This window comes from Ochotona princeps, chromosome 1, assembly GCF_030435755.1.
Source record: "Ochotona princeps isolate mOchPri1 chromosome 1, mOchPri1.hap1, whole genome shotgun sequence".
Classification (NCBI taxonomy): Eukaryota; Metazoa; Chordata; class Mammalia; order Lagomorpha; family Ochotonidae; genus Ochotona; species Ochotona princeps.
The window spans coordinates 51,846,600-51,869,354 of NC_080832.1; the positions used below are offsets into that span (position 1 = coordinate 51,846,600).

The 22,755-nt window shown below is 45.2% G+C and overlaps 1 protein-coding gene across 2 annotated transcripts in view; it reads left to right on the forward strand.

Moving 5' to 3' along the window:
• The first annotated feature begins 3,470 nt into the window (after positions 1–3,470).
• METTL24 (methyltransferase like 24) overlaps positions 3,471–22,755 on the forward strand; it is a 116,518-nt gene continuing 97,233 nt past the window's right edge. Inside the window, exon 1 of one of the 2 annotated variants that reach the window (XM_004580326.2) lies at positions 3,471–3,886. In XM_004580326.2, coding sequence (XP_004580383.2) covers positions 3,569–3,886 — 318 coding nt within the window. In that variant the 5' untranslated portion in view covers positions 3,471–3,568. The remainder of the gene's footprint in view (positions 3,887–22,755) is intronic. The other variant, XM_058671410.1, reaches the window with a different exon arrangement.

The window sequence follows — 22,755 nt, forward strand, 5'->3', positions numbered from 1 at the left end:
ACTATAAAGAAATATGTATGTTACAATTGCACTTTAAAAAATATGTTATTTGAGAGGTACAGAGACAGAGACTGAGAGATGTCTCCTCAGATGTCTGCAACACCTGACACAGGACCCTGAAACTCAACTGAGGTCTCCCACAGGAGTGGCAGGGACCCAACCACCCCAACCATCATTGCTGCTTTCCAGGGTGTGCCTTGGCAAGATGCCAGAATCTGGAGCCGAATGAGACTAGAATGCAGGCAGGTGTCCCAAGTGGCATCTCATGCTATGCCAAATGCCTACTCTGCTTTTCATTTCTGTAAGCCACACAGTCGATAGAAAAATGTCTGATGGACAGTCTTCTTCACAGTGAGCATGTGTTACATGGAGATTAAATGATTATGGGTTGGCTGATGCCAACTGTTCTAGCTTGTCCCCCTTGTCAATGTGATTACTTTGATTTGAGCTGGGTCTTTTGCATGGTGAAGCAGGGAGGACCAAGTGGTGGAGGCAAGTTTCTCTTCTACCAGACTCTTTTTCTCTTTGGCCAATCTATAATTCTGTCATCACATTAGCACCTGTGACCCCAGTTTCTCCTCTATTGCCACTTTGGACTGGATACGTCCTTATCACAGAAAGCTAGCCTTGCTTTGGGAAATATTTAGTAGCATTCTTGCCCTCAATCCATTGGAGACTAGTACCTCCTTACTCCACCTCCCATAGTTACAACAATGGGAAATATCTTCAGTCATTGCTCACCATCCCCTGGGAGGGAAATTCAACCCCAGTGGAGAAACTTTGCTATACAGCATGTGTCCAAGTTGGAATGCATGGTGTCTAGGAGACCAGCAGCAAAAATGTTCTATTTCACTCTTCTTGCTGGCTGAAATCTGAAAGAGTGTGTAATTAGAGAGCTTTTATCAAGCTGTTATTGTGGTTAACTGACCTGCACATTTAATTAGCCACCCTATGACACAGCAGTTAATGATTATATGCATTTTTGGAAACGTATCCAGAAGTGACTGAGATGAGTTCAGCTGGATGCAAGGTGAAGGTCATGAGTGAAAAGCTTGCTTGTCAGCTGCAGCAGCCAACATGTTTCACAATTTGTTATCATCCACGACACAGGAAAATACTTGGTGGAAGCTAAAAATAAATCTCTTTCTAGAAAAATTTGTGATACTACCTACCTATAAACAGCCCCTTTTGTTAGTAATGAACGCACAGACACAGTGATCAAAGATAAGGAAAAAGGGCATTTAAATATTACATTCTAGTTGGATTTTCTCCCCCATAATGGAAACATTTTATTAGAGAACCATAGAAATGAGGAAAGGGAAAATATGAAGTCATCTTGCTCATGCTCTTCAAAAGCTGCTCTGTTCCGAAAGCACCTCCCCCCAACCTCTCTCACTGTCCTCCACCCTGGGACCAGAAGCTTATTAACTATCCCCATCTGAGTTCAGTAGGATCCTCCACAACCCTGCATCCTCACCCTGGGGACAGACACTCAACAGAGGCGTGTGTCAGAGCCCTCCAGATCTTCAGATGACTGGTACAGTAACACTATGTTCATTGCCTAGAAAGTCAAAGTTCTGACGAAGTTGACATCTGACGGCACAGATTCAGGCTTATCAAATGCTGTACAAATGGTGTCTTAAACACACCACACAGATATACAACTGAGGTCAGTGCCTTTGTGGGCTCTTGAACCCAGATGGTGCTTTCTTGAAGTTGTGGGCCCTTCAGATTCCAGAGCATACTGGGTAAGATTCTGTTTAGTCTTATGCTTTTTTACACTTACCTGCCTTGGATTCAATGTTTGCTCTTGGTTTTTCGTGAAAACATCAAGCATTTTCTCTATTGGTAAATAATATAAAATGACTATTTTACAAGGAGATTTCTTTATTTGAAAGGAAGGATGTAAGAGGGGGAAGATCTTCCACCTGCTGACTTCTTGCCCAATCATCTGCAACAGCCAGGGCTGGGCCAGAGCAAAGCCAGGCGCTAAGAACTGCTATGGTTCTCTGCCATAGGAGGCATGGACCCGAGTACTTGAGGCATTGACCGCTTCCTCCCAGGGTGCACACTGGCAGGAATCTGGGAACCTGATGTGAGGTGCCCAACTTGCAGCAATGCGTGTCCCCAGAACAGTGACGATGAGTTTCTTCTGCAGGCCAAACGATATGGAGGTGCCTTTTGTATCTAGTCTTAGCAATAGGGAGTTTTATTTACAAGCAGGAAGGCAGGAACCCAGGGTGGGCTTAGTACTTCCTCCTGAGTCTCTCAGCGCTTGCCCCACAATGGATAAAGTCAGATACAGTGCTGGTCAAGGGTCACGGGAAGTGAGGCCCTCTCTCACCTTTTGCATTTGGAGTTTGCATGTGAGACAAAAACAAAAGTCAATCACAAAGCCCCTTGAGGGAATCAGGAGCACTGGGGGTGGCCCAGATTGAATGGAGACTGCTTTGTTCAGTGATGAAACAAATGGCATCTGTCTTAAGGTCCAGAGTGAAGAGGATGTGTAAAGAGAGAGAAGGGTTCCATCTGGAAAATTTCTGAAATTCTACTGGAGAGTGGAGGTGGGCCTCCACGAGCTGTAAGGGGGGAGGAGGAGGAGGTGCTAAAAAGAACAACCCAAAGCCACCCCCAAGGTGGGTAAGGGCAAATAGCTGATAAAGACATTTCATCCAGAGCCAGACCTACGCAGCGAGCATCAGGTCCTATTCCTGAAGGTCAAGTGTGATGGAGCGGGCAGTCTGGGGCAGCATCTCTGCCCAGAGATAAACTTGTCCCGTGCTGCCTGCAAGGTGGCAGGGCGGTGCGTGCTGGGAGCTAAAGTCATTAGCTCTCCAGTGCTCCATGGCAACTTGCGTCCCCCACTCCCCAACGTCAGATGTCTTCCTGGCTCTTTTCCTCCCCTCCTCCACCTCCGCAGTTTCATAACGTGGGGAGATTCAGGCTCGGCTCCAGGCGCAATTTAGAAATTGGCTGCTTCTGCGTGGAGCTTTCTTCTCGCCCTTCACCAACCCTCCCCAGCTTCACCCCGCCCTTCTTTCTGGAAGAAGAGGAATTGTGAGCTGAGCATAAGTGTCATTTATTTTTATACTGTGTTTAATGGCACCAGCGCATTAATGATCACAACTTGTTTCTTGCAGCCAGATCTGCCATTTCACCTCTTCCACCCTAACTGTGCTTGGGTTACTGTAATGCCAGAGACCCAGGCTATGGTCCCGCGGGATCCCTTAGGAATGCGTATCGCCAGGTCCGGTAGCGTGAAGGCTCTGGAGGCCCGGGTGAGGGACGACACTGCAGGACAAGGCCCTTGCCTCCTGCCTGCCCTGCCGCGCCCCAGGGAGACCCCACTATCTTGCCCGCCGCCCCTTGCGCCTTCCAGTGGCCGGCCGTGCCGGGCAGGGCAGGATTAGGTTACGCCGGCCTTCCTCGCCCCAGAGGGAGGAAGAGAGGCGGGTCCGCGGCGCGCCGGCCTGCAAGGGTGGGGGTGGGTTCCAGCAGTTGGGCAACTCAGGCCCTGGTGCCGCGCGCGAGATCCTGAGCGCAGCCCGGAGGAATCGGGGGCTCCGCCATGGCCCGGGAGAGGCCGCCGGGCAGGGGCTGTGGCGCCCTGCGCCGGTGCCTGCTCGGCGCCGCGCTTGTGCTCGGCCTGCGCCTCTGCGCCAAGCTGCGCAGCCCCGGGCCCGGAGCCCCTCGCCGCAGCGCCGCCTCTGTCTCGGTGCCTCGGCCACCCGTGCCTCACCTGCTGCCCGCGCCCGGGCTGCCGCGTGGCGCCAGCAGGAGGCAGGTGACTTACGTGCGCAGCGGGCGCAGAGCGTCGCCGACTGGTGGCGGGCGCGGGACGCCGGAGCCGAGCTGCTGCGCCCCGCGCGGACGCCCCAACCCGAAGGTCAGTCGCCTCCGGCGCCGTCTGGAGCTCTGTTCACTACCTCGCCCAGGGGCTGCAGGCCCAGTTGGCTTCTTTCTCCCCACCGCGTGCTCTCTTAACGCGAGCTCACCAGTCATATCCTTTCATGCTCGGGAAAAAGGAAGGTCTGAGCCAAGTGGGGGTCTGCGTGCAACCACGGCTATTGAGCACCTGCTGTGTGTCTGGACCCCGGGAATGCCCCACCTAGCAGCCAAGGAAGGCGGAGCCCAGGGCTCAAGAGAGAACCGCGGTTGTAGGGAGAGACAGGCCTGGCTGGGTATGTAGTGTTGAAGTTAGTCCATTGCCTTTGTGGCGGCCACAAGGATTCACTCTCCAGTTCACGTCCCCTCGAAGCCTATTGCGGGGCACTGGCGAAGGGTGCCGAGCCGAGCCCCTTCGTGAGAACTTAAATGTATGCCGGAAGCCCCAAGGGAAAACCTGGTGCTGCTTACACACTGAACTAGGTTTTGCTTCCCACCCTCGGAACTGCTTGGGCGTTTGCCTCCTGGAGTGGTCCAACGATAACCTCTGAGTGTTTGATCTCTGGCCTTCATTTACAGGGCGCTTGGGAGTGGGAGATAAGATGCAGATGGCGCCTGGCTAAGTCCTTAAGAACCCCCACAGTGCTTGCTTTGGGCTGCAGTCCATCCCCTGGAACAAACTTCTCAGACGCCCCTCTCCCAGGTTCTTGGGGTTGGGATTGAGGGCGAGGGGAGACTGTCTTTTCTCTGACCCTTGCTCTCCTCCTACCCAAGCTAACTGCCTACCACCTGCTTCACCGCCTTCTTCTGGCTTACCACATCACTGCGGTTCCTTTCCAGGGAAGGTTCATCCTGCCTTTCTTCTATCTCTAAACCTCATCTCCTATGTAAAGTTCTAGCTCTCTCAGAATCAAGTACTGCTTTGGTCTCTGAGACCCTAACACGTGCTTGGTGGCCAAGGACTTACCAGGTGTGTAACGCTGGGCCAGGTGAGTTCCCAGACATTCAGTGCAGGCTTCCTGTGGTGGAAGTCTTCAACTCTCTCGGAGGGTCCAGAAAAGCTGACCGAGGATGGGCTATTTGACGTTGGATCTATTGATTTTTTTTTTAAAGATTTATTATTATTGGAAAGCTGGATATACAGAGAGGAGGAGAGACAGAGAGGAAGATCTTCCATCCGATGTCTCACTCCCCAACTGAGCCGCAACAGGCCGGTGCGCGCCTATCGGATGCCTGGAACCAGGAACCTCTTCCAGGTCTCCCACGCGGGTGCAGGGTCCCAAAACGCGGGTGCAGGGTCCCCCACGCAGGTGCAGGGTCCCAAAGTTTTGGGCCATCCTCGACTGCTTTCCCAGGCCACAAGCAGGGAGCTGGATGGGAAGTGGAGCTGCCGGGCTTAGAACCGGCGTCCATATGGGATCCCGGGGCTTTCAAGGCGAGGACTTTAGCTGCTAGGCCACGCCGCCGGACACGGATCCATTGATTCTTGAGATCAGCTCCCTCCGACATGTCGAGACAGGCAGGTGGTGAGACACGGTTGGGTTCCAGTGTGTTTGAAAGGTCATGGAGTTGGAAGGTGCCAATTTCTGTCTGTTTTGGAGGACAGATGGGAAGAAATTGGGTTTTAGACATGTGTAGTTTGGTGTGTTCTTTAGACAGCGTGGGGAAATTGGGCAGTGGGATAGAAGAGTCTGGTGCTGGAAGGAAATGTCCAGGCTGAAGTGGCTGTGGGGAGTGAATTCTTGCATGCCCAGGTGGTACTAAACCATGCCTGGTGACCTTAAGGATAGCATTTGGCCAACAAAGACAAGAGACCTGCTCTCTTGATGAGCATTTCTTCTGATAAATGCTCAGTCCCCAGGCTCCAATATGTCAAAAATATAATCTCACTATTTCAGCGTATTGTGAGTCCCTCTCCATGTCTTTCATTTAAAAAACATAAGAAAAGGGTGGTTGGATGTATTGCTGTTTTGGAGATACTTAGCCTCATAAAGAATTACTTCCCCAGGAATTTATTCTGCCTGGTTATTTGCTTACTTTCAGGCTAGACAGCTAATCTCTCCAAAGGACTTGTAGTGAGGGTCTTGGATTTGTGGCATTTCCCCCGTTATTTCACAGTTGAATTAAAATATTCCTCTAAACTGAAAAAACTAGTTATCCAATCTGTCTCTTCCCTTCTTTAGCAGGGAGCCCAATATCCCGTATGTCTCTCAGGGCAATCTGGTGCCTTTTCACATTGGAGCCTCACAAGTAACTCAAGTAAAATATGAAAGTTATTTGTTCAAGTCCTTGGATCTTATTTTGTTAAAGTTTGTTTGTTGAGATGCCTGATCAACAATTACTAGCTTTTCAGTTCTTGGTTACCTTGCCCTAGGCACCTGCCAGATTGGTAAGGGAGAGAAAGTTCCATTCTATTTTGAGCACAGCCTGCTGGGTGGAAGAAAACCTGCTGGAAATAATTGGGTTGCTGAGTGTTTCTTGTCACGGGTGCTAGAGATAAAAAAAATTCAGCAATCATATTGCTACTTTAACCATAGATCTTACAGAAATCAATCTTATACACACACACACACACACACACACACACACACACACATATAAAAGAGTAGTGTCTTACAGTCTTCCAAAAATTCTCTTGCTCGTCCTTTATCCCTTTTTTCCCCCACCAAACTGTGCCAGAACTAGCTTTAAGTATGGGGGCATTTAAAAAGTTCCCATAGCAAAATGGAATTAGCAGACATTTATTTTGGTGCAAAAAAATGTAAAAATCCACAAATAGCTTTTTCATTAACATGCATTTTCATGAGTTTTTGGAAGATCCCTTGTATGCATGGATTTTATTTTTGTTTGCAGCCAAATTAACTTCCTTCAGCTCCATTTTTTTTCTTAAGCTTTTTAAAGTTCCTTTTTCTGAGTTCCACTGCCACATCAGGGAGTCGAGTCTTAGCACTGTTAGAGGCAAGCCAATGATAGATGACGGATAAACACTACCCTTTGCTCAGTGGCCTCCCTGGAATGGATGCGTTCTTGTATATTACACAGGGTGTAAGCATTTGGTCAGAACTCTCAATCTCCAGCTTTTGCGTACTATGCATGCATAGAACATCCCTGCAATCCTTTTACTTTTCCTCCTTTCTTTTTAAAATCTGTGTTTCTTTTCATTTTGTTTTAGCTTTCCTTTCTTAGATTAAATGGATATTTAGCCACGATTATCCTGGGTAGGACTGTCTGGGGAAAGATTTATAGCGGACTAGCCCTGGGCTCTGTGACTTATGCTTGTTGTGCAGCTCTTGGGTGAATGTCACAGCTCATACAGGTTGGCAGCCAAAACAGGAGCTCATGTGCACAGGAGAGACACTTACTCTGGGCCAGGCTTCCTGAAGAAATGTGTTCTCTTATCGGAGCAATTTGACTTGACATTTAGTATGTTGGATGGGAAAGGGACTTCTGAGTCACAAAGCGGCAGAACCCAGCAATGCGCTGGCTTTGCTTGCTGGTTACAGATCCTTTGGAACACTGTGTCAGGCGGGAAAAAAAAAGAGTGCTATTTTCCTTGTCCCCTGAAAAACCATATGGCAAAATTTGGTCTTTCTTACTTCTTATCTTCCTCCTCCTCGTTTTCTAATTCTGTGATTGCCATCAAGAATTAAGGCGGGATGGGCAGGGGAGGGGGGTGGTCCTGCTATATCCATTTGCCTTAAAAGTCCTTATTCTTAACAAAGTACTTGAAGTGGGTTTGACTTGTTTGTGAAATATGGTCCTGCAGTAGTTCCAGGCTTGCTAGGTTTTCACATGTGTAGCTGCACTCCTGTGCTTCAGGGAGTCACATTAATCAGTTTTCCCACAGTGTCCTTAGGAAGCAAAGTACTTCATTTTGAACAAAGTCATTGAGGGTAATTGAATGAGCTCCCGTGATACGTGGGCGCTAAAATAGTAGTTGCTGCTTCACAAAGAAAAGCAGGTTTTTATTACAACACTGATGCACCTGAGATGGGGAATAAGTGTCTGCACTCCTTCTAAACCCCGCATTTCCTGAGAAAGCCAGCTGTGAGCAAAGGAACTGCTAATGGAAGCCCGATTCATTTTTCAACAACTGGTTGGAGGGAGTTTAGAGTTTTCTGTCACGTGTCCAGCCCATTTTCTCCAAGGGACACAATGTCTTGTCAGTGTTTTTGAGTAGAATTGGATTTCCTTTTCAATCTGTATAGGGACGCTTGGGACTGTCCCAAGTGGAAGGCTTTTGAGTGTTTCCATCAACTATGATACCCCCGGAGTCCTTGTGTTTCCAAGGAGTCTGGCTCTTTGTTCTGTGATTCACAGGCAGTAACAGAAGCTGCTCGTTTGCCCTGAGACACGCAGCAATGCTGGAATCCATCAGCATGATGAGCCTCTTTATAAAGTGGCACTTTGGCTTGTCCATACATCTCACCTTGTCCCCTGTATGTCCTGAGGAATTTTCTGCTAAGAGAGGGTAGGAAAATTTGCTGCCCAAAAAGCGTTTTTCCCTGCCTATGTAATTCACAGAAAGCTGAGTGTTAGGAGCCTGATGCAATTGAAATGAGTGGCAAGCTGACTTGCTAGTTGATGGCTCAGGAGGTAAATTTTGTTTGAACCACACAATATTTTAAGCAACTGAACCTGAGTATGCTTACTGAAGGTGCATAGTGTCTGGTCAGTTGCAGCCCACCCTTTGTTTATATAACCTGTGTGATCGCCAAGGATAACCAGGAACCAGGTGTTGCCAAAATTAGCAGTTGTTCTTCCACAAAAGTGACAAGAGCAGTTGCTGTTGCTAAGCACAATGGCAGCATGGCACGTAATTACCAGGTAGAGAAGCCCAGGGCCTTCTTCAATCACTTCTATAAAAAACTGAGTTCGATAAGGCTAGGGCTAGCCACCCCACAGAGTGAGACTACAGGGCAATCTACTTGGCTAATATGACTTTGCTTTGATAGTGTGTTCTAACTTCAACGACAGGAGAAGAGGAAGAGAGAAAGAAAGAGAGGAAAAATAAAAGAAAAGCAAGGAAAAAAAAACCCATTTAGTTGAATTTATTAGGAAGCCTTGAGTATTCTCATGATGCTGGAGGAGTTAAGTGACTGCTGTTTGGACAAGAGAAGAGACAGGGGTGTTTTGGAAACCCCAGATTTCTAAATGCCTGACTTTCTCCCTTAAGGGCTCACCTCACTGAAGAATTCTGTCTCATTCTCTTTCTCCTATTAAACTTTGTTTCAGTGGTCTCAAAATTGTGTAACATACTTCTGGTACTGTTGTTTTTATTAAAAAGTGCTGATTTTAAGAGCTAATAACTTAAGACTCACACACAAAAGAGACAGAAAAGCAAATGGTCCAAAAAATACTCTGCTTTCCTTCTGAAGGTTTTTTTTTCATTTTTTATTTTTTTATGATACAGCTCCGTGTGCTCTGGTATTTCTCTTACCCCCTCCCAAAAGCCACCCCCCACTGATTTCTTCTTTTTTTTATTACAATAGTATATTTCTTCATAAGCAGTCATAAGTCCATCATTGTGGGCATGGACAGTGGCAGAGAGTCTAGCATCCCATTATCAAGACAGTTAGCAGTTCCATTGGGAGACCAACTTTGATATGGAAGTAGAGATGCATACCGCATTGTATCCTCACATCTGGATGTGACAGTCTCCATTACACAGTTACTATACATCCCTTTAAATGAAAAGCCACAAAAGAAAATCAACAGCAGGAAGAAAAATAGAAATTTATAATGCCATTGAAGTTAAATAACATGCTACTGAATGACTAACCTGTCACTGAAGAAATGAAAATCGAGAACCTTTTTGAAGAAAATGATGCTACTGTATGACCTATGAATCAGTGAAGAATTTAATATGAGAAAAAAACTGTTTTGAGGAAATGAAAATAAAAATAAAAATATCAAAATCCATAAGATATAGTTTCCGCTGATCTTTGTTGGTGAGATGTATATCCTTTAGGCAACAAATAGATGGGTTTTGTTTTTTTTAAAACCAGTCTACTAATCTAGGATGTTTGATTGATGGGTTTAAGCCATTTACATTTAGAGTTAATATGAATAGACGATTCTGTCACTATAGCAATGGGTTGTTCATTGATTTAGTCTTCTGTTGTTATTTTACTGGGTTTGTTTTTCACATTTGCCTTTGGTTTTGGTGGATGCTATTCCTCTTCTCTGTGAGCAGAACATCTTTAAGTATCATTTGTAGGGCCTATCTGGAAGAAGTATATTCTTTGAGCTTTTCTTTGCTGTGGAAGAATTTTATTTCATTTTGAAAGACAAGGGAAAGCTTTGCTGGGTATGTTATTTTTTGCTTTTAGAATCTGGAATATGTTGCTCCACTCTCTTCTGGCCCGTGGATTTCCTGTGAGAGGTCAGGTATGAATTTAATCGACATGCCTCTGTATGTCAATTGAATTTTTTTTCGCATGCACATTTGAGGATCTTTTCTTTATGTTTAATTGAAGAAAACTTGATTATCATGTGTCGTTATGAAGATAGTTTTTGATCAACCCTTTTAGAAGTTCTGTGCCTCTCCTATAATCTGTTTTGCAATTCTTTCTCCAGATTTGGGAAGTTTTTCTTTATTATTTTATTGAATGCATTTGTAAACCCAACTTTTCTTTCTGTACCTTCTGGAAGTCCCATAACTCTTGTATTTGGCCTTTTAATAGTGTCTCTTAATTTTTGAATACTCTTTTTTCAGCTTGACCCAGCTCTGCTTCCAACTTTTTGTTTGTTTCCCCATTGTGACAGGAAATGTCTTCCAATTCTGAGATTCTTCTGCCTCTTTCATTTTATTATTGAGACTTTCCATGGAATTTTTAATTTGCTCTATTGTGTCCTTCATTTCCAATAGTTCTGCTTGATTTTGTTTCAGTGTAGCTCTTTCCTGTGTGACATACTCCTTAAATTCCTTGAACTCCTGCTTGTGCTTCTTGTTGTAGATAAGAAGCTTTATAATGTGTTTTCTGAATTCTGTATCCCCCATTTCCTTGTTGTATTCCTCATTTAACTCCGAGGTTAGCAAAGGGTTTTGTTCTTTTCCAGGGGAAACTTCAGTAATATTCATTGTGCCTCTGTCTGTTCTTTTGCTCTTGGTCATTGTACTTCTGGTTAGTAGATTCTTCCCCTTGTGGCAGGTTTCTAAGCTGTGTCACCCAAAGGTCTACAATGTAATTTTACTTATTGTGGCTGGTACATGGTTCTTTGTTTGCAGTCACTTGTGCCACTCCCTCCAGCGAGTCTCAGATCTGGGTTCTTAAACTTCCACCATGGTTTCCAAAGCTCCAGCTCGTGGCTCACCACTCTCCACCTCCTGTGATGCTGTTCTGTGGCTGCACCATTGTCTGTACAACCTTTTTCTCACCTCTAATTTGAGTGGTTCCCAGGATTAGGGAGACACCAAGTATCCTAAATTACTAGGTTGTTGGTGGTGCTGATCTTGCTAGAACTGCTGGCTGTTAGGTCTGAGGGCACCCGAACCTATTTTGGCCAGTAGGATGCCAAAGTCAGTATTATTTTCGATGTGCGATCAGTGCAATGGACTGAGGTCAGTGAGTTTGCTCCCAGCTCATGCACAGCTCACTGTTGTCCCTTCAAGCTCAGCCTTTGTACAAAATGGCACCTGATGTGGCACTCGTGGCATTATGTGTTAGGTCTGGGGTCTTCCCAGACCATTTTGGTGGAGCTTGTAGGATGCCATGTTATTGTAATGCTCTGATTCAGAAATGAGTTAGCTTCCAGCTTAGTGCATACACAGTCCTGTCTCAAAACCTTTTCCTTGCAAGGGGAGGGAGAGCAGAGAAATCTTACATCACCCTAGAAGGTGTGAGGCAGACAGGAAATATAACCTATCAGGATCATAACTGGTAACTCATAGACAACAGATTCGAATTAGCATTAGACAATAGTAAAACTACAAAGGCATATGGGGGAATCAGGAGTAATCCTAACAACCTCTTAACAGGAGGTCATATGCAAAGAGCAGGGGGGGGACCCCAGAATGGAGCAGGCAGACAGGAGGAGGCTTTTATCCCAACCCTGAAGACTCCCAAATACTCACCAAGGACTATCAGTACCAAGGAGCACTGAGGACTACATCCCTACTGCCAAGGAGACCACGAGGAAATGGAGTGCCTTCGGAGACCAAGAACTCTGAGGTCACCCACCTCCATTTGGATCCACCACATGGGATGGAAGAAGCTCAAGTCCTGCCTTGCAGGATCCAAGGTCATCGGAACAACAACCAGGAACCCTGAGTGGTCTGCAGAAACAGAAGAACAGTAAACTTCCTTCGGGACTAGGGAGAGGAGCTTTCTCTGGTCCTTGCCTGCTTCCAACTTTGGGTCCCCTCCCCCCTCTCGTAATAACCATCAGGAGCGCTCCAGAAACCCCTCAAAACAAACAAACAAACAAACAAACAAACAAACCAAACTAGAATAGACAGACAGAGAACAACAAGGAAAGCTTAGAAACAGACAGGAAACGGTCAGCGTGGATGCACTTATAACTCACTGGGTGGGACACAAAGATTAGTTACTCCTCTCTGGGGTATGGAAGATTTCTCTGCACACCCCTCCTAAACATGCTCACCTAAACTGTTGACATATATCCTGTTAGAATTATAGAGTTAGACCACCTGAAAAACAGCCAGGTTCAGCGAAATCATGCTTCAATGCTATAAACTGCTGAAGACTAAAATTAAAATAGGCATGAGACAGCTGAATAGCAATCTAAGTCATTTTAAGGTGTATAGATCATGGTTGAATGTAAACCAAAATTGAAATGTCTATGAAGAAGTCACAGGTTGTGGTAGAAAACCTGCATTTTCCTATTAACATATTGGTTAATCAATACCATGTCGATTAATGCCATAATGTTGTAAATGGTTGGAAATATTATGTTGGGGCTCTTAATTGATTGGGATGATACTCTGCTGGCTCTGCCTTCAGACCAGAGATGGTCTCACCAAGAAACCATTGAACTTCCCAGGACAATAAGATGCTGGACTTTATGCTTGGTAAATACCTCCAATGAAAGAATGTCAACTGAATTTGAACTATGGAAATGCAACAAGGTGGAGCAATCCACCGTGGGGGGAGGGTTTGGGGAGGGGTGGGGGGAATCCCAGTGCATAAAAAAATGTATCACATAATGCAATGTAATTAGTTTTTTAAAAAAGGAAATGCAATAAAAATATATGTTTTTTAAAAAAACTTTTCCTTCCTACACAAAATGGTGCCAGATGCAGCTCTGGTGGAGATCTGGGCTGTAAAATCCACCCTGTTACTGCACATTCTGTTTGGGATCTGCTGCTCTCTCTCTGTTCCTGGCTGAATCAAACAAATCAGCAGGATGGGCAGCTCTTTGCCTGGGTTCACCTCCTGAGCTCCCAGTGAACTCTCCTTCCCACCTGACTGCTGGTAGAATTCTGGCCACTAGTGGAGCTCAGATCGCCACTTGTTGACTGCCACTAAGGTATCTGATCACTGAGACACCACACTGTTATCTCCGCTGCGTTCAGATGTCCATGAATCTCCAGGTGGCCCCTGCCTTTTGCCTGTCCTTGACTATTTCCTAGAATATGCCCTCTCTGTTTCACCCTAGCTAATGATTCTCCATCTGTTTAAATGTGTCCTTACCCTATTCTGTCATCTTGATTATCCTCTTCTGAAAGTTTTTGATGTATTGTGATCATTAGCCAGTCTTTACCTGTTATGCTTCGATGGCCGATGGAGACTAACAATTCCAAGACTGATCTTCCAGCCATGATTATGGTTAGGGTTGCTACTATTAGGGAGAGGACCCACTTAGCCTTCAGAGCTTTTTGGGCAGACATGGTGACCTTGCCAACTCCAGCGACTTTCTCATCCTCTGCTTGGATGACATTCAGAGCAATGGAGTGTTTCATATCCCAGACAGCAAAACCACCAGTGGAGGATTGCCAGAGCAACTCTCTTTCTCTTTAAAAAAGATTATATTGGAAAGTCAGATTTATGGAGAGAAAGAGAAACAGAGATACAAATCTTCCATCTGCTAGTTCACTTTCCAAGTGGCTGCAACGGCCAGAGCTGAGCCCATCTGAAGCCAGGAGCTTCTTCCAGGTCTCCCACATAGAGGCAGGGTCACAAGGCTTTGGATCATCCTCTACTGCTTTCCCAGGTCATAAGCAGGAAGCTATATAGGAAGTAGAGCAGCCAAGACATGCCCTATGGGATCTCAGTGCCTGACATGTGAGGATTTAGCTGTTGAGCCATCATGCCAAGCTTTGAGAGACTCTTAACACCCTGGCATGTGCCAGGAACTTGAATGATCATTGAATTCAAGATTTCAAGGCTGTATTACACCTTGTACCAGAATGACAATGGACCTTGCCAGCACTGAAAGCTGTGTGACTGCCAAGATGGGTTAGCCCTTATGAGATCTGAATGGTTCAAGGTAATCACCTGAGCAGTGAAGCCAGCTGTTTCCACTGGTGGGTCATTTTTTTTTCTGTCATCAGCAGCATTGCCATGGTGAACATCTTTGACAGACATGATCTTGAGTTTGATGACCACATTGTCCCCAGAGAGAGTTTAACTCATGGCTTCATAGTATTCAACAGGCATTGACTGGAGCAAAGGTTACCATCATGCTGATTTTGAGCACATCTGTCTCTGCTTGGCCACCAGGGACAATACCAATCTCATCCATTTTGTATATATCCTGGAGGGACAGAGACATGAAGCCTTGGATGACTTGGATGAGTTGGAGGGAGGATGTAATCCAGGACTTCAGCAAATTTGTCATATTTGTGGGTGACCTTCCATTGCTTGAACTGAGATACATTAGCACCTGGCTGCAGCACATTGTCACTGCTCCAGCTAGAAACTGACTCATGTGCTACCATGTCAGGGCTGTAGCCAATTTTCTTAACATAGATGCTGACTTATTTAGTGATTTCCTGTTTCTTCTGGTTGTGAGGTGGCTTGGTGGAATTCATTGTGTTAATGCTAACAGTGACTTGGTCTGCACCCAGGGTGTGAACCAGAAGGACTGCGCCTGATTCTGCTCATTCTTGGAGAGATCAACTTCAACCACACTCACCCCACAGCTACACTCAGGATGTGCCTGAGGTGTGCCTGCAGTCGTGTTTTTGATAAAGTCTCTGTGTTCTGGACTTACGTGGTTGTCACCTGAGACTTGCTGGTTGTCATGTGGTACTGGTCTCCATATCCGATGGTGAGATCTCTACAGCACTCAAGCTCAACGTTTAGTTTGTCTAGGTATCCTTGAAGAAGAAGAAACCTTTTCCCATCTCAATAGCCTCTTTCTCAAAAATTTCTATAGTCCTTTTGTTGCTCCCACTACATTTGCCATCAGATACCCAAAGGTGGTGGGCTTGCCCAAATCTGTGTGTTCAGTGACCACAATGTTGATGTGTCTTTTCCTTTCTCATTTTGGCTTTGATTCAGTGGTGGTTTTTAGACTTGTGTTCTGGCAGCAAACCCATTGCTAAAAGCTGACTTGCTCCTTTTTCAGTGCTCACCCTTGGATCAGCCAGCCCTGGTCATTTGCCCTACACAAATCCCAAGTGTTTCCTGCCCGTTCCTTAAGCCAATCTTACAGAAAGGAAATCTTGCTCTAAGTTACCCCCCAACAAGAAATCAAGTCTTTGGCCTTCCTTAACTATTCGATGTCAGCTTGGCTCAATTTTGCTCTTCGGTTTTTGCTTCTTTTGTATTGTGTTCTATTCCTTTAACTACCCTATTTTAGAGACCTTGCACCTGAGCAATATAGCAGTAGATTATAAGATTTTTTAAAAATTTACTTATTTCTAATTATTTGAAAGATAGAACAACCAGAAGACGATGAGAGTGCAGAGAGAGAAAGAGAGAGATCTACCATTAGCTGGCTCACTCAACAAATACGTATTTGGCTATGATTAGGCTACCCTGAAGCCAGGAGCTTGGAACTCTATCTTGGTCTCCCCAGTGGGTGGCAGGAGCTGAAGCACTGGGGCCATCATCTTCTACTGCCTTCCCAGGGGACATTAGCAGGAATTGTAATACCTAATGGATGGAATGAAAGCACAGAATCTGGTACCCCAATTGGCACTGTTATATGAAATGTCATTGGTATAGGCAGTAGGTTAACTTGCTTTGCCCCAATGCCAGTCCCTGAAATGCTTTTTAAATAATCCCGGACAGCAGATTTTGTCCATGCACTTCAGAAGATCTGTAGAAAAAAGGGAACAAAAAATTGTTCATTTTTGTGCAAAAAATTGAAATGCATCCATAATTTTCACAGTTCCTGTTTTTTTTTTTATGAAATCCTCTTCTCTGTGTGAACTTTAAGAAGTCCACAAGAAATAGGATTAAAAGATAAAACAAAGGAGGTGAACTTTATTCCTCAGCATAAGCTCCGTCAAGCTTCAGACACTTTAAGAAGCAGTGGTACCGCCATTTAGTGAATCCCCGAGGAACGGGAGGTACTGGTGATCTAACCAATGCAGTGTTTCTCACATAATTAACTGAAGAAAAACAGGCACCCTTTCAAGGATTTTTCATCAGAAGGCACTCAGTGGAGGCCATATGGTGGATGCCTAACTTGCACACGTGCTTGTGTCAGGAGGCATGAGCAGGAGCTTGGGTACGGTGAAGGACTTACACGGCATCTTGCCTGGGTGTTTTGCTGCCGAAGTTCTGCTGACTTTCTCAAGACGCGCTCACCCTCGGCAGATGTTCTCATTCCATGGCCCGCCTGAAAGCTGTCAAACTGCCCTCCGCCTCCTCCAAGAAATGTAATGACCAGCCCACTTTTGCTTCAGCAGGATCACTCCCACCTCTGGGTAACACTCTCTGCCTTGTCTTCAGGATCCTACTAGGACAGCTGTGTCAGACTCCTGCTCCAAATCCTTGAAGAGATGTTTTAGGATCTTTATCCCACTTGTGTGTGTGTGTGTGTGTGTTTAAAAATTCACTTATTTTTACTGGAAAGCTAGATCAGATTTCCAGAGAGAAGGAGAGACAGGGAAAAAGATTTTCCATCTGCTGGTTCACTCCCCAAGTAGCCACAATGACTGGAACTGAGCCAATCTGAAGCCATGAGCCTCTTCTGGGTCTCCAACATGGGTACAGGGTCCCAAGGTTTTGAGCCATCCTCCACTGCTTTCTCAGGTCACAAACAGGGAGCTGGATGGAAAATGGACCATCCGGGACAAGAACCAACACCCATAAGGGATCCTGGTGCTTGCAAGGTGAGAATTTAGCTACTGAGTGATCATACCAGAATCAATGCCAATGTATAAAATTTCCATTGAATGCTCTGTCTTGCTTTCAGATGATCTGGGCACGTTTTGGCAGTCATTGAGCAGAAAGTTTGTGTGAGTTGCCCAGCTAAGACATCTGTTGGCTATTATTTCTAACTGTTTTGTGGGTCCTTTCCATCAGGCCAGGGGCGAGGTTAATTTATTCCTTTCAACCTGATGTGGATGGTCTGCCATCATGGGTTTCATCTTCAACATCATCTCAACCCTTGTTAGGTGATAGCCATTGGTAAACTATAAATCTCTTGGGATCATTGTCTCCATAAAATTTTTAGAATTTTTAAAGATTCATTTATGTATTTGAAATGAACTGCCTAGAGTGAGGGAGAGACAGAGAAATTTTTCATGCATTGGCTCATTCCACAAATGTCCACAGTGGCTAGGGCTGGGTCAAGAGCTCAGAACTCCATTCCGATCTCCCAGCTGGGTATCATGGGTCAAAGCACTTGGTCCATCTTCTGCTGCTTTCCCAGGTCTATTAGCAGGAAGCTGGATCAGACGTGCAGCAAGCAGGACTTGAGTCAGCCTTCACGTGGGGTGCAGGTATCACAAGGTGGCGGCTTCATGAGTGGCACCACAGTTCTGACCCGGAGAAACTCTGCATACAGCATCGGTGATTCACCATCAAGTGGATGTTTGTTCTTGTTTCAGGTTTAGCAAAATTCACATTGACCTTTTCAGATCGCTGTCTTGCCTTTCTTGGTGCCTGAGGCTAGATCCTGTTCAGAACTGTTAGAGTGACTTTGTATGAATTTATTTAGTGCAAAAATATTTCTGAAATTTGTGCATGAGAAGTTCCATGAACTTTTTGAAGACCCCTCAGGTATCTATATGTCCATGTCTATATCTATCTTTGTTTTTCCTTTTTGGTTCACTCTCTGTATCTAGATGCAGTCTCATAGATAACCTTATTTCTATGTAGCTTTTAGCAATAAGTTGTCAGATGTGTATATTTCTGGTTTTGCTCTTCAGTGATTATATGCACACAAGACTTATGTGTATGTAATATCTTATGCATAAAATTATTTATGAGGACTTGAAGTAGAGAAAGTAAATATAAAAATTTAACCTGTGATCCCAATTAGGGTTCTCAAACCAAAGTTAGAATCTTACCTTTTTTTGATTCTCTTTTTCCTGTCAACAGTTTGCAAGATAAACCATCCCCAGGGCACCTACTATTTATAGCCATCTTTGCAATGGGCTGCTTTGGCCTTATTTTGACATAGAACACTTCCATATCTGTTAGGACTCTGGGTTGCTCATGAAGACCAATGTGGAACAAATAAATCCAGGGATTGAGTGTGACAGAACCAAGGGGGGTGGGGTGGGGGAAGGACTGTCCAAACCAGCAGGGCTCTGGGAACTTGATTATGAGCAAAAACAAGCCTTGGAGAGCTAGGCCTCTCTGTTACCCATGCCCACAAAGGCAATGGCTATTCGTCATGCAAGGAGGTGCTTTTAAATATTCTCTGTCTTGCCAAGAAAAAAAAAATTCCTCTTTTCCTTGTACTTAATGTGCATCTGGGTGACCTAAAGCTTCATCATTCATAGTTTAGACAGGATACAAAGAAGTAAGTGGCACAAGGACCACAGTGTGACATGGTAGTTGGGGTCCAAGAGTGGCGAAGGGAGCAGTGGTACCTGTGCCCATCATGGGGGCGAGCAGAGCGGTCTATGTTGGCTGGGCTGGTAGTGGTGCTCCTGACAATGATATGCTGTAAACTAATCAGTCTTTGAACAATTCCTACTCTGCTTAACTAGCCGGCGTGGCTTCTATTGTTTACAACTAAGATCCTTGACAGAGCAATAAATTAGAGCTGGCAGTCCAGAAGGTTACAACTGTAACTTTTTCTCTTTTCAGTTTTGCCTCTGGTCTATCAAATGCTGATTTTGGAGCAGGATGGCTGGGGGCTGTGCAAACTATGGGCTGAAGGACCTTGCTGGGACAAGATAATGACATGCGACTTTCAGATACTAAATTACAGAAATCTGTTCACTTATCACAGAGACTCTGAGCCCCTTTTCAAGGCACCACTGGCCGGTGGTATCAGGCAGCAGGGGCTGGTTTATGCCGTAGTCTCAAAGCTCAGCTGAAAATGGTTTATGTTTTGCTGCTGCTGGGCATCTGCTGGGGGTAGCAGGTGATGGGGCACAGCTTTTGGCTGCCATCATCCTCACCACACAGCCAACCTCTGGAACCTTGATGGTAACCTTGGCAGAGGTGGGAGAACCCTGGAGAGCTCTGCATAGCATGATGCAAAAGTCTAGCCCTGAAGTTACATCTGTCCCTCCGTTGTCTTCAAAATCCAAGGCCAGTGCTTGTTAATTGTTACCTGCCAGGGCCAGAGGTGTGTGCCAGAGGCTAGAAAGCTGGGCACCTGTGGCAAGCAGCATTTATGACCGCTGCAGTCCCGCAACCTTTCAATCATCTGTTGCTAAACAGACACGGTCTAGTTCATGTTTCACATTTCTGGTTTTAATGCCCCGCTGAATCCGCACCTCGGGCAGTACTGAACAAAGCATGGGAAGCACTTTCCGTGCAATTGGGACCCAAAACGAAGCAGACACGTGAATTTAGCAGGACAGGGAAATAAAACCAGACCTGATTTATAGCTCATGAATGGGGCTTTGTGGAGTCCTGGAGTCTGTTAAGTACAAGATTCTTGTTGACATTGTTTATGTTGGATTCTTTGCACCAGGCAATGATGGGAGGATGGGAGAGGGGAGAGAGCAAGCTAGATGAAAACCTTGAGTGCAGATGAATCCAAGGCCTCTGAGAGAGGAGTCTGACTCCACGTCAAACGGTCTTTTATTCATCTGAGTTGGAGCTAGTTCAAACACTTGCATGTGTGCCCCCAGATTCCAGTCGCAAATCAGAGGTGACGTGCACACTGCCTGGCATTTGCCGTTGTGCATAAAATGACAGCAAGCCATCATAGGCTGTGCTTTATCTGCTTCAAGTGGAACACCTACATGTCCAAATGAGCCAAATGCAGAGTCTCTTGAGCCTTGCGTGGCTGGGCTATAGAAGGAGGCCCTTTCCTGCTGCTGTTTGGGGAGTGGAGTATGGAAGAAGTTGGTGGAGGAATTCACATACAGCCTCCTAGGAGATCTGTTCACAAGATCTTCCAGGTGTCAGGGAAACACCTCTTTTATACAACAGCGTCCTAGTTTTACACCTAAGATGAAAAGTTTAGGGGCCAACGCTGTGACACAGGAGGTTAAGCCACTGCCTGTGATGCCAGCATCCCATGTGGGAGACAGTTTAAGTTCTGGCTGCTCCATGTCTGATCGACTCTACTAATGTGCCTGGGAAAGTAGTGGAAGGTGGCCCAAGTACTTGGGACATTGCCATTGATGTGGGAGACTAGGATGAAATTCCAAGGCTGTTGGTTTCTGTCAAGTCAGTCCTTGGCTATTGTGGTCATTTAGGGAATGAATCAGGTGATAGAAGATATCATATTCTCTGTAATTCTGCCTTTTAAAAAGTAAAAAAATAAATCTTTTTAAAATCTTTTTAAATTTTGTTTGAAAATCTGAGTTATAGAAGGAGACAGAGAGGGAGAAAGCGAGAAATCTACTATCTGCTGGTTTACTCTCCAAATGAGCACAGTAGCCAGGGATTGACTGGTTCAGACATGGAAGCTATCACAACCAGCATGACATGAGCAGGGTTGCAGAGGGGGCGACATGCAATTGAGAAAATAAGAGACAGACACAAGATAAGGAGTACAGAAGTGGACTGCCAGAGGGAAGCCCTCCTTCTCTGAGGAGTGAGGTTGACCCAGAAGGCTGGCTACCTCAGTCTTTTATTGAAACGCTTGGGGAGTCAAACTGACAAGAATTGATGTGGCACAAACATTGATAGCCACATCTCATAGTGATGTTAGTCAGCCAGTGTTTAGTGATCAGGAAGCAATAGTGTGATCCATGTAGAGAAGTCAGCATGTGATTGTCTCAAGGATATCCTGTGGCCTTGGACCGTTGCCTAACTGCAGACCCTTGTCCGCAGGCCTTGACTGTGGCCTCAGACTTTTGCCCACTCAAAGACCATTGTCCACAGACTTTGACCTTGGTCTCCAGCACCAGTAGTCTGTGAACTCAAGATTCTAGGTACAATCTGCCCTGTTCTTCTTTATCAAGTCATGCTCTTATTTTTTGCAAATTGCTTGCAGGAGAAGCCAGGACCTTCTTCAGGTCTCCCTCCTGGGTCCAAGGCCTTGAGCCACTCTCTGTTACTTTTCCAAGCCATTAGCAGGGAGCTGGATCAGAAATGGAGCAGCTAGGACTAGAACCAGTGGCCATGTGGGATGCCAGTGCTGCAGGCAGAGGATTAGCATGTTATGTCGCCATGCTAGCTCCAAATAAGAAATAAACCTTAAAAAAAAAAAAAGGAGTTTAAACTTTACTCTCCTGCTTAGGATGTCAACAAGTTCTTCGAACTTTGTTTTCTCCCTCTGGGAAAAATTAATGGTGCTCATTTCCCAGGCTTGTGTAAGTGTTGGGGCTATAAGCATATAGCAAGAGTCCTAGCACACAACAACAGGCCAGGAAATGAACATTGTCTCTGTTTAACCTTGTGTTGCCAGTTAAGGCACCAGCCTTCAGTATCAAAAAGGACTCAGCATGTGTGTCTGTGGTGTATAAAGCCCAACATTCATGCAGTATTTAGTGTTTCTTTGAGTAATCCTAAAGCTTAAAGCACATATAACACGCTCAGGGATCAAAACAGCTTATTTTTTAAAGTTTTGCTTATATTTTTATTGGAAAAGCAGATTTATGGAGAGAAGGAAAAGCAGAGAGAAAGGTTTTCCATCTGCTGACTCACTCCCCAAATAACTGCAATAGCCAGAGCTGAACAAATCTAAAGCGAGGAGCTAGGAACTTGAACCATGCTCCATAACTTCTCCAAGCCACTAACATGGAGATGGATGGGAAGTGGAGTAGCTGGGACACGAACTAGCACCCATATGGGATGCTGGCACTTAGACATGGAGGATTAGCTTGTTGAGCCATGGTGACAGCTGAATTTTGGGGTTTTTTGGTTTGTTTGTTTTTTAATCTGAAATACAAGGTGGCAGTAATTCTTTGTTAGTATTTACACTGGAAACATCCCGTTGGGGCCAATTTCTTGAGAAATCTTGAAGCTGATCTGTTTATGTCAGTTAGGGACTTATTCCCCCCTCAAAACTAATTACAGATACATTTTGCAACATGCTGTTAAATTATTTTGACTTGCATTAACATTAACTGTAGAGAGGTGATTCCAAAGCTTTTTAAGGCTAATATTTTTCTGAAGATTGTCCTTATTAACTGCGTCAACTGCTATCTTGCTGTTATTCCTTAAGTCCCAAGGAGGCCAGTTGAATAAGTTGTGGGTTAAAGAGCTCACTGCTAATTTTGTTTTTCTGGTCCTGTCTTCCACATTTAAGTCAATTAAGTGCATATTATTATACTTTATGCCAAATCAACAGAAAACATCAAGTCTGAGTAATAACACTAACTATGGCCTCTAGGGAATACATTCCTCCAAAAAGCTCACAATTGAC